Here is a 13,424-nt window from a genome sequence, read left to right as displayed (position 1 = left end):
CTCCTTGGCTGGGTAGGTCCTCCAGTCCAGTTTCTTTGCTTGCCATCCACATCCCAGACCACCAGATTGAATCCTCCAGAGTGTGGATGTGGCCTGGTGAAGGGTGAGACCACATTAGTCCTTAGTCTCCAGCTGCCTCTCCATTGAGAAAGAAACAGTTATCTCATTGAGACAGGGACCTTGCTTGGGTAGGTGAGCCAGGCTCCCAAAAATTGTAAAGCTGGGTCCACTCATTGAATTGTGAATCCTGTCGTCCTCTCCCTCTCACTGAGCCAAGCCTGAAAGCTGAGCTCTTTGTGTCTAATCTGTTTGTGTGTGTGTTTTTAATTAGCTTGTTGAATTACTCTCTTAAAGATGGCGGAGAAGTCTCAAGGAGACCAGGAAAAGAGCAGGAGAGACATCCTGAGGTCCACCAAGAGGACATGGGCTCCCCTGGATGAGCAGCCGCCCCCTGGCTCTGAGGAGGAGAGCCACAGTCTCACCGCCCCCATGCTGGGTGAGAACGGGCCCCCAGGGATATTTGAATCCAACCTACTGTGAGTGGTGAGGGATATGGGGTTTTGGGCTGGGGGCAAATGATTTTGGAACAAAGATTTGACTTTGAAGATACCAGTATTCCTGGCATGATACCAGAAACTTCTATGAAATGGGCACATCTGACTTCCCCGACAGACACCTAAGACACAGACCTTCTTGATGGAAACAGACCAACTAACGAATGAACTCTGCTTCCTTTCCACTCCAAGATCCCCTCATCCTAAGTCCCCAGGATCATAAAGCTATGTGGAGTCCATGCCAGAGACATGAAGCTTCGTAGGACATCAAACATTTTATTGAAAGGCTTTTATTTGCTGGGTCTTGCACAAGGTGTTGATAATAATTTTAATTGTTTAAAGAGTAATAAGTAAGAAAACACTTCTCCCTTCAGTGTGATTTTTTTGTTTGTTTGATTTTTTATGATGTAACTGATGGCTTTTCTTCTTTGCCCACCACCAATTTATTCTATCCCTTCACAGTATCTCAGTTGAAAACTAAGCACCTCCCATGTCCACTTGGCCTTTTTGGTTCACCAGACACCTTGTGAGGGGGTAATTCAGGTACCTCACTGCTTCGTAGGATAAAGTCAAAGAAAATAAGCCCAGAGTAACCTGTAACCAACCAGAATGGAAACAAATATTTACAGGAAAACTGCTTTTATATCCCTTCCTTTTTGCCTGTTGACTATTTGTTGAGCCAGTGGTAAAGATCCACCTTAAAAGACACAGGGTGCCTGTGGCAATTCTGGGACTGTAGTGCAATTTGCCCCTGGAATGAATGCAAATTTGGTTCCTAACCTGGCAGAGAACTCCTTGCAAATGAACATCACTGGCTAGCTGCCTTATGGAAATGTGATTCAGTAAGGAGAGGCTCCACGTGATTTATATCCAACTAGAGAAAGGCAAAAGTCTCCTATGCTTTTTCACCCTTTGTATTCACACCAGGTAATTTAAAAATTATTCTAACATCTCTTGCTCTTTGGTGATTTTTTTTTTTCCTTTTCACATTTTTTTCTTTCTCTCTTTTTTTTAAGTTAGTCCTTTGGCAAGTTTACAGTTCATTTTCAGGAAAAGCTGATTATGGAAAACCGGAAGTTTTGCCTTGGGGAAAAAATGAATATGCTTATAGAAACATGTGACTAAATACTAGGAACCAGACCTATTAGGTGGTGGCTGAATAACAGGGTGGGATCACTTTAGCTGGTTATGCTTTGACTAACTGGTCTGTTTCTCATTAGTAGAAGATTCCAAACAAGAAAGTATTCAGCACTGGCTGGACTCTGGATTCTTGTAAGTGTTTCTTTATGCCCTTACACATCCTTCTTGCAAAGATCCATGAAAACAGTATGGGTAATCCTTCAGGGACAGGTGTGACATGTAGGGATTTTCATTTTAACTGGGTGTTTGAAGGATTACTCTATTATTGCAAAAGTTATATATCGGTTTAAAACTACAAAATAGAGGGGCTTCCCTGGTGGCACAGTGGTTGGGAGTCCACCTGCCGATGCAGGGGACACGGGTTCGTGCACCAGTCGGAAAGAATCCCACATGCCACGGGGCGGCTGGGCGCGTGAGCCATGGCCGCTGGGCCTGCGCGTCCGGAGCCTGTGCTCCGCAATGGGAGGGGCCGCAGCGGTGAGAGACCTGCGTACCGCAAAAAAAAAAAAAAAAAAAAAAAAGTACAAAATAGAATAATATTTCAGCCCCCAGCTGTTCATTGGTTTCCAAAAGACCTCTTATAATAAAGCCTAACTGCATAACTCTGTTTAATTAAGGAGCAATTTAGCATAATTTATTTACACACATTGTTTGACTCACAATACTTTTGTTTCTTTATAGTGTCTCTGTAAATGAAAACCTTCAGCCAGCCATCGACCACATCGGTAAGACCAGAGAACCCAGAAGCAGTTATGCTTTGTGGGCCTGAGTAGGAGATGTATTAAAATGTTTGTGTGAATAAATCTAAAAATAAGAATTATCAGAGGTTCCTAGAAATGGAAAAGAAATCTCAGAAACCATTCAGCTCAATCACTTTCTTTAATATTTAAGGCAAGCTCAGAACAGATAGGTGTTATCCAGCAGCAGGTTGGGGGCTAGAAACAAGGACTCTTGCCATATCATTAGCTCAGACTCTAACAGAAAACTCACTGGGTCTGTGAAGACATTTTGCAAGGATGTAATTATGGAAATGAAAATGAAATTGTTTAATTTTTCCTGACACTGTATTGTACTTTTATTTCTAAATCTAGTTTCTTTCTATTCTTCACTCTTAAAATTATATCCTCTTTCTAATGATGCATTTGTTCTCAAAAACAACAAATGACTGAATTCTATAGCAAACAGTACAAATATGTATTTCCGAGGCAGAAAGTGTATCACACTTGTTACATTGAGATTTGATAAGAACATTACAAGAAGAAAAAGAAATTTAACTACAGGTTTCACAGTTTACATCTTCATTAAGTCAAATACGGTATTTCATAGACTGTAAGACTCCTCAATCATAAAATGCACCCACATTTTAAGTACCACTCCAATAGGAAAATAAAACAACCATCCTTGTCATCCCTGTCAATTATAACTAGGCATTATAGTAGGCAACATTGACTACTAGACACATCCTGATTTCATAGATGTTAAAATGTGAAAACAGTGTGTTTTAAAATTGATGTAATGCCCTAAATAATGCATGTAAAAAATGACATAAATAAGGAGTTTAATGATTAGAGGGAAAATTATTAGTCTAATTGCTACTTACTTGGCTGGTTTTAATTATTTCACTTCCTTCACTGCCACTTAAATTAAGATTGACCATTGGCTACAAACCAGTTTAAATTTAGGAATTTTTACTTTAAAAATCTAGGTATATTGTTCAAATTTCCTCCTTTGCCAAGCTTCTTTATTTTTTTTAAATATAAAAGTTCCATGATGCCAAAAATCTCTGAAGATGTTTGCCAATAAATTGAATTTAAGTACCTTTGTTCCTGACAGTTTATTCTCATGAAAAGGCAGGAAGTTAAGAAATATAGCCAGCATTTCATATCCCTCTGATACTTCATCTTGCCCAGATTATAGTAGGAGGCCTGGCACCAGTTCTGGGGTTGTCAGTAACTATATTAAAAGCTTCACTTCCCAGAAATTAAGACAAATCATGGCCCTTCCTCCTTTGAATCAAGTCAATGAAGTAAAAGCATGAGGTGAAGAGTTGGAGGAAAGAAGGGTAACAAGATGACTCTGAGATCAGACATGCGCAGTTTCTATCTGCCAGGTCCTTTGTCTTTAGTGAAGTTTTTAATAGTAATGGAATAGCTTCTTACAAGTTTAATTGAGCCTTCACTTTTACAAGGCCCTTCCTCATCTGTCATATTTTAAACTCAGTAACCTGTGTGGTAGCAAGGCTGGTGTTCATCTGTGTTTGCAGGTGGAGAATCTGGGTGGTCAAGTGCCACGATTTTTAGTTACAGCTGGTTGGAGGTGGGTGGAGGGACCTGTGGCTGGGCATGCTCTCAGCCCCTCTGTGTGCTGGTTTTGCTGCAATGAGCTCAAGGCACCCTGAGCTTAGGGAAGCGAGGACCGCACCCGGAAGTGGAAACTATAACAGTAGTAGCAGAAACTGGAGACCTGAAGGTCATGAGGGGTGTGTCAGAGAGAAAACTGTGGTGAACCAAAAAGGAACTGAAGAAGAGAAAGAAAAGTATTCTCTGCTGGAGGGAAAATCCTGTGAAAGCTCCCACAATCTCAGTATGATGCAGAGTGGTGCATTCGTTCCTAGGTAAGCCATAACCAGTTACCACAAACTTGGTGGCTTAAAACAGAAATTTGTTTTCTCACAGTTGCGAAAGCTGAAAGTCTGAAATCAAAGTGTCAGCAAGGTTCTCTTTTAAGGAAACATTTTAAAGTTCTTTAAATCCTGCAACCTTTTGGGGGCACGATATAGTTCAATCATTATATCTTCTAAGGGAAGAAAAATAATACAGTGTCAGGTGGGAAATTATTATATATAAGTACATTTCACTGTAGTGATTTTTCTTTTATTTCAAGTATATTTTCTTAGAGTTTCAGGTTTGATTCTCTTGTATGTGCTTTAATATCAGTAACTATGGCAACAAGATTTTAAATGCTGTCTGTAGTATAAGTAAAGGGGAAAATGGAGAGAAAAAAAAAAAGTGTCAGCAAGGTATTCTCTCTCTGAAAGTTCTAAGGGAAGAATCTTTCCTGGCCTCTTTCTTGTGGTTCCCTTCAAACCCTGGCATTCCTTGACTGGTAGCTACATCACTGCATGCTCTGCTTCTGTTTTCACATGGCTGTCTTTTCCCTGTGAGTCTTCTCTATTCTCTTAAGGACCCCAGTCATTGGCTTTAGGATTTATGGCTCACCCTTATCCAGTATGACCTCACCTTTACTAATTATATCTGCAGAGACCCTATTTCCAGATAAAGGATACATTCTGATATGAAATTTCAGATACTGAAATGAAATTTGAGGGGATACTATTCAACTGACTACAAGTAGAAACCACTCTGAGGCTGGTTTCCCTCAGTGATCGTTCTGAGGCTTTATACATTAAAGTGTAACAATATCCAAGTGCCTGCTCATCTTCCAGGGGACCCAGCACCTCCCATGGAAAGCATTCTAGTGGACCTCAAATAAAATGAAGAGGTGGAATAAGGCTTCAGTGGCCCTATTGCTGATTTCCTCCCATGTCTTGAGATGGCCAAGGTCAGGTCTTCGCTTCTAATGGCGATTTTTTGGCTTTCATGCTGCTCTGCAGCTACCTAAAGTCTAATTTTTTTTTAAAGTCTAACTTTTATTAAACTGGAATCTGGTTGGCCTATCTTGTTCACCACCATTATGCTAGGTAGAGCTCCCAGAGGGGAATGAAATTAGTACATGTGGAGGGCACACAGTCTAGGTACTTTTTGTGTATATTATCTCATTTACCAGAACCATCTTCTGTGGTGGATATTATCATTAGTAACTTTTGCAAAGAGGAAAATGAGACTCAGAAACGTTAAGTAACTTGCCCAAAGTAACGCAGTTAGTAGATAAGTGAGTTGAGATTTGAACATGGGTCTGTCTGACTCTGCAGCCACGTTTCCTCTCTAGAGGACTATAGTATAATTTACCATCCGTGTTATGCATGGACACTCCTGGAAGTATCCTGGGAGGAAAGCTCTGCATCAGTGTCCCTGCTAGAAAAGTCAAAGCATGAACAATGTGGGTCAGTTCACTGGCATCTACTTCTCCCTCCGGGTCTTCTGACTCTTGTGTACCGGCTTTTACGGCCACAACTCAGTCCTCATGAATTTAAATGTTTTGAAGTAGGACAATGCTAACTTTTTAAATGTCAGTCAAGTATCCGTAGAAATGAAAAATGGCCACATCTGGATCTTAAAATAAAAAAGATGCATCAAATTAGTTTTCTAGAAAGTCATAAGAAGCCCATTCTACCTTAACTCCAGAAATTTTAAATTATAAGAAACTAAACTCTTGGAAAATTGACATGAGTGAGGTACTAGCCCTTAAGAGTTGGAAAATTCCATGGTTATTGTTTTTTTTCCTGAGGTTCACTCAGGTTTTTCCTGAGGTTTCTGATCCCTATACATTTCAGTCTCAAACTTATAATTAGTAATAATTAGTAATTATCATATATTGAGTGCCTGTTGCATATTTTAAAAATATTGTGAAGTATTTCTCAAACAAGGTGATTGATTAACCTCATTAAATATTGAAGAAACAGAGACTCGGTAAAGTTAAGAGATGTACCTAAAACCACATAAAGCCAAAGAGGTGGACACATGATTTGAATTCTGTTTGATTTCAAAGTTCATGCTCTTTTTACCAGAAACCAATATACTGCATACTGGTGTAAATCCATGGCCATTAATTTTATCCCTAGCTTTTCCTTATTTCTGTGAGCCAAGCTTGGATGGCAAAAAGAGACACTTCCATTTAAGGGTGTTCTTGTATTGATAAAACCTTATTTCATTTACACTTGAGGTACATAATGAAGATTTAAATATTATTAATTAAAAATAATTGTAGAGAGGGCAGAAAGCAGAAGCAAGAAGTACTACAGTCCTTTAGCCTGTGGAACAAAAACCACATTCACAGAAAGACAGAAAAGATGAAAAGGCAGAGGGCTATGCACCAGCTGAAGGAACAAGATAAAACCCCCGAAAAACAACTAAATGAAATGGAGATGAGCAATCTTCCAGAAAGAGAATTCAGAACAACGATAGGGAAGATTCTCCAGGACCTCAGAAAAAGAATGGAGGCAAAGATCGAGACGATGCAAGAAATGTTTAACAAAGTTCTACAAGAATTAAAGAACAAACAAACAGAGATGAACAATACAATAACTGAAATGAAAAATACACTAGAAGGAATCAATAGCAGAATAACTGAGGCAGAAGAACAGATAAGTGAACTGGAAGACAGAATGATGGAATTTACTGCTGCGGAACAGGATAAAGAAAAAAGAACGAAAAGAAAGGAAGACAGCCTAAGAGACCTCTGGGACAACATTAAACGCAACAACATTCATGTTATAGGGGTCCCAGAATAAGAAGAGAGAGAGAAAGGACCCAAGAAAATATTTGAAGAAATTGTAGTCAAAAACTTCCCTAACATGGAAAAGGAAATAGCCACCCAAGTCCAGGAAGTGCAGAGAGTCCCATACAGGATAAACCCAAGGAGAAACATGCCGAGACACATAGTAATCAAATTGGCAAAACTTAAAGACAAAGAAAAATTATTCAAAGCAGCAAGGGAAAAATGACAAATAACATACAAGGGAACTCCCATAAGGTTAACAGCTGATTTCTCAGCAGAAACTCTACAATCCAGAAGGGAGTGGCATGATAAAGTGGTGAAAGGGAAGAACCTACAACCAAGATTACTCTACCCAGCAAGGATCTCATTCAGATTCGATGGAGAAATCAAAAGCTTTCCGGACAAGCAAAAGCTAAGAGAATTCAGCACCACCAAACCAGCTCTACAACAAATGCTAAAGGAACTTCTCTAGGCAGGAAACACAAGAGAGGAAAAGAACCTACAATAATAAACCCAAAACAATTAATAAAATGGTCATAGGAACATACATATCAATAATTACCTTAAACGTGAATGGATTAAATGCTCCAAACAAAAGACACAGGCTTGCTGAATGGATACTAAAACAAGACCCATATATATGCTGTCTACAAGAGACCCACTTCAGACCTAGGGACACATACAGACTGAAAGTGCCTGCCAATGCAGGGGACATAGGTTCAAGTCCTGGTCCGGGAAGATCCCACATGCCACGGAGCAACTAAGCCAGTGCGTCACAACTACTGAACCTGCGCTCTAGAGCCCGTGAGCCACAACTACTTAGCCCACATGCCACAACTACTGAAGCCCACGCATCTAGAGCCCGTGCTCCACAACAAGAGAAGCCACTGCAACAAGAAGCCCGAGTACCACAACCAAGAGTAGTCCCCGCTCGCCACAATTAGAGAATGCCCACGCACAACAACAAAGACCCAATGCAGCCAAAAATCAATCAATAAATTAATTTTTTAAAAAACTATTAAATAATAAGAACTTACAAGATCAATTTCTAAATTTGTTGTCTATATTATAAGAATGTTTATAATATGAAAGCATAATGTTTATCAAATGAAAACATTCAAAGCAGAGAACTATGCAAGGTGGAGGATGCAAAGATGTAGAATATATGACTCCTGCCCTCAAGTATGTCACTCTGACTTTCCAGGACCATTACAATGTGAATATAACCTGTTCCAGTTTTCTACAAGACTGTCTAGTCTTTTCTCCTCTCATTATACCTAGTTCTTTCTCTTTCTTCATCCAGTTCCTCCTGTCTTAAAGTCTTTCCTGTTCCGTTTACCTCTTGCCCTTCTTTTGAGACTTTACCCAAGTCCCATATTCTCTGTAAGGCCCTTCCTGACATCTGCACTAAGAGACTCAGTCTCTCTTCTGAACATCAGTGACATTCATCATGGGTTCTACCCATATGACACTTGGTCTGTGCTGCCTCAAATTATTAGTATATGATCGGCCTCATTAACAAAACTGTAAAGGCCACTGAGGCAAGAATTCTGTCTCACACATCTGGTTTCCCTAAAGCTAGTCAACAAAAAGATCTTAGTAAAACTGGTCCATAATAAACATGATTTAGTCAGATTGGGCAATCTTCAAGAAAAGGTGAGACCTGAGCTAGTCAATCAAAGAGAGATATGGTTTTGAAAAAACAAAGAGACAAAGCAAGTCGATGTCATTTCCTGGAAGCAATAGGAGCTTGAATAAAGGCACAGAGTGAGAAGCAAACTGAATGTGTGCAGGAAAGCATATAGGGTGATAAGACTAGAGAAAAGGTTTCATGCTAAGGAGCAAAGGGAGACATGTTTCTGTTAAATAGGGTGTGGTCAGGTTATAAATGCCTTAAAATGCAGAAAGAGGGAATCACGCTTGACGTCTTAGGACAGGGATGGCAAAGAAGTGTCATCTCAAGTACCAGCCAAAGGATGGGTAGTTACAGCTGGGATCTGTGTTGAGTAGAACTGTGAAGCCATATCTTTGTTCACCTGGACAGAGGGTCATGAATAATAAGTAATAACTCCACAGGTGCAGCGTTGGGGAATTGAAGCAGGTGTGTTTCACATTTGCCATCTCTATTGTAATGAGTTATGAATGGTTTCTAAGAAGAGAGATGACAGATTCCAGTGTTTATCCTGGCAATGGGAAGAAGGTGCACCCTTTGGGAAGAAGCTAGTATGACCTCAGGCTTGGGGTGATGAGAGCTTGGGCTGGGTGTCAGCAGAGGAATAGAGAAGAAGATTCCACAGCATCTGGAAAATAAACAACTATCTGGGTTAAGAAGAGCAAAGCATCACAACTGGCTTTAAAGTTCTGAGCATGAGGGTCAGGGAGAATGTCAGAGTCTCTTTTTCTTGTAAGAATATAGTTTAATAAGTTGCCAACTGAGACAAACAAACCCTGATGACTGCCTCTACTAAGTGTCTTGGTCATGCAGGAGTTAAATATACAGAAAGCTGCAGAATGCTATTATTTTAGAGGCCTGTGAAAATGCAATTTGATTAGTCTATTGGACGATATTCCAAAGAACCAAATGTCTTCCATGAATCAGTCAGAAATGCTTAGGAAAACCAAAATAAAAAATGCTTTCCAAGCCAATAAAGGTGCTAATTAGTGCCTTCTGCATATCTCACTACATCTTCTCCAGTAATACATTTTGCAGGGTTAAGTGCAGTGTCTGCTGCTTCAGATGGCAGAAGTCCACCTAACAGTAGGGAGGGTGGCTGGAGAGACTCAAGTATCTAAAAGGGAATCAGAACTGGCGTTTTAACCCATGCAATGGGATGTATTGAGTAGAGCAAGGAATTTTTTTTTTCTCACTTTAATTTTCCTTCAGACCAACCCTTAGGAATCTTGAGGATAGGAGAACTTGAATTTTTTCTTTCTTTCTTTGTTCCCTCAATGCTTTTAGAGAGTAAAATCTGGCTTTAAAAACCTAATAAGAGTGCTATCTTGGGAGGACAAAGAAATGGAGAAAATATCAGAGCCAAGCGCCCAGAGAAGCCAGTGTGGATTTGAGCAGGCATAGCAGGCAGGCTTATGTGGTGAAGCTTGGGGAAATCTGGGGTAACAGGAGCAGCTTGTTTGTCCCATGATGGCATTCCCTAGGTGTCAAATTTGTGCTCTGATCAGAGGTCACAGACTTAAATGCTTCTGTGAGCCAGGCAGCTGAGTGCTAATGAACCAGGCAGGCGGAGAGACTGCAGAGAATTGCAGGGCGCATCACCTCCAGCAGATGTTGCCCTGAAGAGACCTGAGCCAGGGCTGCTGGATCTTCTGGGTTTTAACAAAAGCCTGGGAATACCAATGCTGCTGAGAACTGGGCTACCAGCTTCAGGTTCATTATTGAAAACAGGCAAAGAAGCAAGGGCCTGACCCTGACCGGGTTGTCCTCAGGTTCCAGGAAGTTTACCTTACAAATTAACAAAGTGGGGGGAAAAAAAAAAAAAAAGAAAGCTAAAGTAAAACCAAAGAAAACGCAAGCAGGCAAGGAATAATAGTTTCACACTGTCCTGTGCAAGACTCAGCTGTCAGCGTCCAACACTGGGAAGGCCAGTTCCTGTTTCCACAGTCATCAGGAAGTAAACACGTAGTAAAGCTAAAAATGCCCCTTGGTCTCCCAGGACTCAGGGTGTCCAGGGAGTGAAAAATGGAAATGAAGCAGTGAAGCTAATTGATTTTTGATAATTATATTACAATTTTAAAAATCAGGCTTGTCTTGTGAGTTTCAAAAATTATATCGATTTTCCCTGGCTTCATTTTCTCCAGAATCTAAGCTTGGCAGCAGAGAAGGCTATGTGTCTGAATATATTGGATAGAGATAGACATTTGTGTCATTTTAAACAAGATCAAAAAGAAAGAGTATAGAGTCTAACAAAAGATGTAAAAGCTATATCTGTATATCAGTAAGTGCGAGATTCAGGTGAGGGGGGTCAAACATCCTGCCCAGCCCCTAGCTGTCAGCGACGGCTGGGCCTTACAGGGCCCGCTGATGCTAAAACTGTGTAAGGCTTTCATGTGTGTCATCAGACCAGAAAACAACGCTTCAGTGAACTAGCCACGTCTACTTTGCACGTTCCTTAGAAAATATGTTTCTTTCAGGGGCTTCTTTCCCCTTTGGGGCTGCCCTTGGTTTCTTGGCAACCAGATTGCTCCTGAACCTGGACTGCAGAGCTGCAGCGTGTGTGGTCCGTGGAATGTGGCTACTAGATCTGTGTGGGCACTAGAATCTCATGAAGAAGCCCTGAGTGAAGGGATGTGGAATTTTATGGATGACTTGGATGTTCTGTGGGGCTAGGGTTTTTGAAAACTCAACAAGGCTGAGCTAACTCTTTTCATCAGTATCTGAAAATGGTTCATTTCCTGTCATTTTCTGACAGTTTGAGCAATTCACTGTGGCCACAATGCCAGACTCCTGGCCTGGACGTACACATCCGTTCACATGTTCTAGGAAATCCAGAGCAATAGCAGACAACCAGAAAAGACTGAGGCAGTGGCAAGAGTGGCGGTACTGGCAGGATATGAAGCCAAATGTCCTAGAACCCCAGAGTATTTTATGCAAGAGCTGCTCAGAAATTCCAGAATTCTCTGGATGAGCTAACTAGGCACAAATGGAGCCTGCCTTTGTGAGATACATGCAGAGCAATAGATGGAGATGGTGGGGGCAGGGAGAAATAGACAAAAGGTTGCTGAAAATGATAAATATTTATTTTAACCTTCCATTTTGGGCAACCTATTATTTAATTCATCAAGTCATTACAACATGACTGCCAAAATATTATACTGTGCTGGCATCTATAACATGATTAATAAAGTGGCAAATAGGCTTTCTCCCATGTGACAACTTTAATCAATTGGCATTGGCTTTATGATTTGAGAAGGTTTGAGACTGAGTTCAGTGAGCAAGAGTGCTGCAGTGGATTAGCAGTGCCTGCCTAGGTGAGCGATTTGGTATTGAATAGATGAGTTTTTCGAACTCTGGATTGTGGAGGTGACTGACAGTGAAGGAAGAGCTAAATGGGAGACCACTCTGCCCAGAACAGCACTCCTTTTATCTATTTAAATTACTAGAAATTTGCAAAAGAATTCCTCACTAAAACGCATAGTTTTAAAACTACTGAGGTAATGGGCAAAAGACTGGAGTTTGGATTCTAAGCTAATTTCTAAATTGGTGCATAAGTTTGAGTCAGATATTTTAACTTACATGAATAACTGTCACCAGATATCACACAGCACGTTTAATAAATGTCACATTTGTATCATAATAATGATCATTCACCTTGATATTCCATCCTTGGTAGTGGCTCCTATAATGTTCTATGAAGCAGTTTATTCTAAACTCATAGTTTATTCTAAACAAAGGGTGAAGTTTGTTTATTCAAAAAAAAAAAAACCACTCATGAAGTTTACTCTACACAAAGAATGGCATAAAAGCTTCATCTCATTCAATCCCTGACAATTTTGAGAGCCTATCTAGGCTCTATGAGAAAGTGGTGTCATTGATTAATGATGTCTACTATGAGAGTGAGATTGAGAGTGGTAGCATGGAGATATATATACTTTATTTTTAAACCTTTATCATAGATTAATATTTTTCACCCTATATAGCTCTTGTGGTGACAGAATTCCATTTGTTCTGTAGGACAGAACTTACTGTATCTGTTTTCTTATTACCTTTTAAAATTGTAGTTATGTATTTCGGACTTAATTAAGAATCCACTATTTGCTCACACCTCAGTAATATACCTCTAGTCTTTATCTTTCTAGACCAGTTGCCCTTTTCCACTCGGCAGGGTCACTGAACCTTAAAAAGAAAACAGCTGAAAACTATGAGTATTCTTATCTTCACCCTCAAAATTTGGTATTCAGAGACAAGTTCCCAGATACCTTGAGATCTATTCAGAGACCCCCTACCCAGAGAGGAACTCTGGCTCCAGACTGAAAAGCCCTTTATTATTTTCCTTTTTTATGTATGTTTCAATGACTTAAGCTTGTTTTTCTAAAATCTCTCCCAACCTGTGTTATATTTCTTATGGTGAAGAACTTTACATTCTCATAGAAGTGCTGGGTGGTAATACTTCCAGTTTGATACATGTCACACATTTGCGCCCAGGAGAGCCACAGTGAGAGGAAATTGGAAGCCCTGGGGATGGAGTGGGGGACTTGTGAGGAACTGCCTGTCTTCTGAACACTTCCTTCTGCAGATGTCTACCGCAGCGTTACCTCACAACACAGGTTCTGAGTACCGCTTCGGCCCCTGAATAGGCCTCTCTGACATCCAATATG

The 13,424-nt window shown here is 40.3% G+C and overlaps 1 protein-coding gene across 1 annotated transcript in view; it reads left to right on the top strand.

Moving 5' to 3' along the window:
- Positions 1-341: 341 nt before the first annotated feature.
- Positions 342-13,424, top strand: part of ITPRID1 (ITPR interacting domain containing 1) — a gene marked incomplete at its 3' end in the record, with an annotated part of 68,302 nt that continues 55,219 nt past the window's right edge. Inside the window, 3 exon segments of the mRNA XM_082661701.1 lie at positions 342-496; positions 1,778-1,826; positions 2,376-2,419. Of these exon segments, the coding sequence (XP_082517827.1) occupies positions 355-496; positions 1,778-1,826; positions 2,376-2,419 (235 nt within the window). The 5' untranslated portion in view covers positions 342-354.

This window comes from Grampus griseus, assembly GCF_964374135.1.
Source record: "Grampus griseus genome assembly, chromosome: 9".
Taxonomy (NCBI): Eukaryota; Metazoa; Chordata; class Mammalia; order Artiodactyla; family Delphinidae; genus Grampus; species Grampus griseus.
Note: the sequence above shows the minus strand (reverse complement) of the source record. Positions and strands in the feature narration are given on the sequence as shown.